The sequence below is a fragment of the Symsagittifera roscoffensis genome, chromosome 2, assembly GCF_963678635.1.
Source record: "Symsagittifera roscoffensis chromosome 2, txSymRosc1.1, whole genome shotgun sequence".
Taxonomy (NCBI): Eukaryota; Metazoa; Xenacoelomorpha; order Acoela; family Convolutidae; genus Symsagittifera; species Symsagittifera roscoffensis.
This window is the reverse complement of record NC_087063.1, coordinates 42,633,534-42,637,213: the sequence shown is the minus strand read 5'-3', so window position 1 is coordinate 42,637,213 and position 3,680 is coordinate 42,633,534. Positions and strand designations below refer to the sequence as shown.

Here is a 3,680-nt window from a genome sequence, read left to right as displayed (position 1 = left end):
ATCATTTTCCTACAAACTGACTGTTTTAATACAAGCATGGTTGATCTCCTAGTTAACCTTCGGAAGTTTCAAATGTTAAATAATATTCAAGTAACTTCTTGAAGAAGGCTCATTATTGAATGTAGTACTACATTCAAATTTTAGCAGCTTATACATCTGCAGTTCAAATAGAGTTAAAATCTTGTTGTCCATGAAGATATCATCACCAGGATTTCTTCGTTCTTGTAAATATATAAACATCAAATATTTTTTTAGTTTTTCTTTTGTCGTGTCTAGGTGAAAACGCTTAAAAATTTAAGAATTTCGTGCTGGCTACCTGAAAAAAAAATGCCAACAGAAAATTAAGAATTCAAAGAAAACAATCCATGTTCACCAGGGATCACTCAGCAGTCTAGTATAATTTATAACTATCATGTCAATTTTCGCTTTACTGCACTTATTATTTGAATCATTTGTGGAACGCGATCTCGAATACATTAAACTATATACTCTCCAGTCATAAACGCTTCAAAACTCTTTGATGGTCTTTTCAACAATCTCAACCGCTTGTGTCACTTGATCTTTATTGATAATAAGTGGAGGCGCCAATCTGATAATATGATCGTGTGTAGGTTTCGCCAACATCCCATTGTCTCTCAACTTCATGCACACATTCCACGCATTGCAATTTCCCTCTTCTTTGATAACAATCGCATTCAAGAGACCCTTGCCTCTCACTTCAGTTATACGATCACCCACTAATTTCTTCAATTCACTTCGCATAAACTCGCCTTGAATTGTGGCGTTTTCGGCTAAGTTTTCTTTCTGTAAGACTTCAAGCGCAGCAATGCCCACTTTAGCAGCTACTGGATTCCCACCGTATGTCGACCCATGTTCTCCAGGTTTAATACAGAGCATCACTTCATCGTCACACAAAACCGAAGACACCGGGTACACACCTCCCGAAAGAGCTTTTCCAAGGGTCAAAATATCCGGTCGAACATTGTCGTGATCCGAGCACAACATTTTTCCAGTTCTGCAAAGTCCAGTTTGAACTTCGTCACAAATAAGCAGTACGTTGTATTTCTTGGTAATCTCTCTGACCTTGGCAAGGTATCCAGCGTCTGGAACTCTGACTCCTGCTTCACCTTGGATGGGTTCCATCATGTATGCACAGACATCCGGGTCCTGGCATGCTTTCTCTACAGCTGCTATGTCATTGTAAGGAATGATCTCAAACCCTGGAGTGAATGGACCGAACCCTTCAAAACAAGTCGGATCAGTTGAAGTCGAGCAAGCAGCGATGGATCTGCCCCAAAAGTTTTCTTCTGGAAAAATGACCTTGGCTTTGTAATGTTTGATGCCTTTCTTGTCGTATCCCCATCGACGCGCCAATTTTACAGCTGTTTCACACGCTTCCACGCCTGTATTCATCGGCAGAACTCTGTCATATCCAAGTAGTTTAGTGATATATTCTTCATATTCTCCCAAAGCGTCATTATAAAATGCTCTAGAAGTCAAAGTAACGGTCTGCGCCTGTTTAATCAACGCTTCCACAATCTTCGGGTGACAGTGACCTTGATTCACTGCAGAATATGCACTCAAGAAATCCAGGTACTTCCGTCCCTCAACATCCCAGACATGCACACCCTCGCCCCTGGACAGAACTACTGGGAGTGGGTGGTAATTATGAGCTCCAAACTGGTCTTCCTTGGCCATTACTAGTTCAGACTCAGAAGCGTGGGACGTGGCAGAAGGCGCCACACTTTTGAAGCGTCTTGTTTGGCTTGTAACTGCACACCTTGTTGTGATTTCACAGATCGAATTAACAGCTTTCTTCATTGATAACATCTTAATCAACTGAAAATGAAGATTCAGAATACAACAACTATTGTAGTTGAACAAGAAATTGAAACAGGTTGAATTAAGTTTGTGGCGTGATATTTGAGTCCAAGATGCTACGCCCGAAGAAAACAATAAGCTGATTGACGGTATGTCGCCATTCGAAACAATTTAGCCAGGCCTAATATGACATTTATGATACACAAAGCGTTTCCGTTTAAAATTCAACTTTGCTAGATGAATACTTTTTGGAGTTCTATGGCAAAAAGTATCTTGAAATTATTCTGAGCTTGTTTTCAACAGTTAAAAGTTGAGTCTAATAAGAAACAAGCAGTGGCTACAAATATTTTAATTTCTCAGATCAATCTCAATACAAAGTTTTTCATACTAATTTTGAATCAATAGATCCTATTTATTATCAATCAAACCAGCCAAACATTTCAACAACTGTGAATGAAGTCAATAAACCACTTCACGTGTTCTGGATCCATATCAGGATAAATTCCATGGCCAAGATTGCAAATATATTTTGTCTTCCCAAACTTTTCAATCATACTTTTTGCCAATTTTTCCAAGTCTTCTTTGCTGCTGTACAACGCGCAGGGATCCAAGTTCCCTTGGAGAGTTTTATCTGGCAACATTTCCCTACACTTCAATGGATCTTGAGTCCAATCTAGACTCACAATGTCATACGGCGTATCATTCAAAAAGGGAATCGCAAAATGACCGTCTTTTGCAAACACGATCATGGGCACACTACTTATACTGTTAGCTTCCAATTTAGCTTTAACTCCGCTAGCTATTTTGGCCAAATATGGAAGAGAAAATTGTTTAAATAAGTATTCGTTCAACACGCCAGCATGAGATTCGAACACTTGCAGAAGCTGAGCGCCTGCTACGACTTGACGATAAAGATATTCTACAATACCTTCAGTTAGAGCATCTAGAAGCTTATGGGATCCCTCCACGTCTGTATAGAGCCACTTTTTAGCCTTCGACTGAGTTGTCGATCCGCCTCCTTCTATCATATAAGACATCAGAGTCCACGGGGCACCTGCAAATCCAATCAGTGGAACCTTTCCCTCCAGTTTATGTCGAGTCAAAGTAATGGCATCGTATACATACTTCAAATAGTCGGCTATAGCTATGGGATCCATGTTCAGTTTATCCAGGTCTTTGCTGTCAATCAAAGGAGAGGTAAAAGTCGGTCCTTTTCCTGGCTCCATTTTAACTTCCATTCCCATAGCTTGAGGTATGACTAAAATATCCGAGAAAATTATACTAGCGTCATAGTCAAATCTTCTAATGGGTTGTAACGTTATTTCACAAGCATACTCCGGTGTCTGGCAGATTTCGAAGAATTCGTGTTCTTTCCTGAACTCCCGGAACTCTGGAAGATACCTGCCAGCCTGTCGCATAATCCACACTGGAACACGATCAACTGGTTCGCCTCTGGCAGCCTTCAAAATCCGGTCATTTTTCAGGGCCGGGAAATTTTTGCTGTCCATTTTCAAATATTAGCTGAGGTTGAAGTATACGTTAACATACAATGTACTAAAAAATCATTAAACTAGGTACTGGCTCTCGCTAATAAAAGCAAGAATTGCCACTTGTTGAGCAAGTAGCACAGAGATTTTCAACTTCGTCGCTTTTAATGGGCGTGGTTTGAGCCGATATATTGGAAGAGTCCTTGAACTTTGATAAATTTTAAACATAGCCAAGAGACAGTTGGAAAATTCAATGAACCGAAAAAAAAACAAACTGGGTCAATAAGTAATTTTTATATTCCGCTGGAAATCTGAAAATTAACATGCATTTTCAAAACTAACTAGAAGTGGATCACGTTTTTAGTGACCTTT

At 39.7% G+C, this 3,680-nt stretch overlaps 2 protein-coding genes across 2 annotated transcripts; both read right to left on the bottom strand.

Moving 5' to 3' along the window:
- Nucleotides 1-320: 320 nt before the first annotated feature.
- Nucleotides 321-1,930, bottom strand: LOC134839358 (ornithine aminotransferase, mitochondrial-like). The gene has a single exon (XM_063854878.1). It carries the CDS (start codon nucleotides 1,828-1,830, stop codon nucleotides 508-510), a length of 1,323 nt encoding a protein of 440 aa, XP_063710948.1. The 5' UTR covers nucleotides 1,831-1,930; the 3' UTR covers nucleotides 321-507.
- Nucleotides 1,931-2,163: 233 nt separating this feature from the next.
- Nucleotides 2,164-3,372, bottom strand: LOC134839359 (uroporphyrinogen decarboxylase-like). The gene has a single exon (XM_063854879.1). The coding sequence runs from the start codon at nucleotides 3,327-3,329 to the stop codon at nucleotides 2,262-2,264; it is 1,068 nt and encodes a 355-aa protein (XP_063710949.1). The 5' UTR covers nucleotides 3,330-3,372; the 3' UTR covers nucleotides 2,164-2,261.
- Between the last annotated feature and the right edge of the window lie 308 nt (nucleotides 3,373-3,680).

Coding starts and splice junctions, on each gene's coding strand:
- LOC134839359 (XM_063854879.1), bottom strand. CDS start 3,329: ATGGACAGCAAAAATTTCCCGGCCCTGAAAAATGACCGGATTTTGAAG.
- LOC134839358 (XM_063854878.1), bottom strand. CDS start 1,830: ATGTTATCAATGAAGAAAGCTGTTAATTCGATCTGTGAAATCACAACA.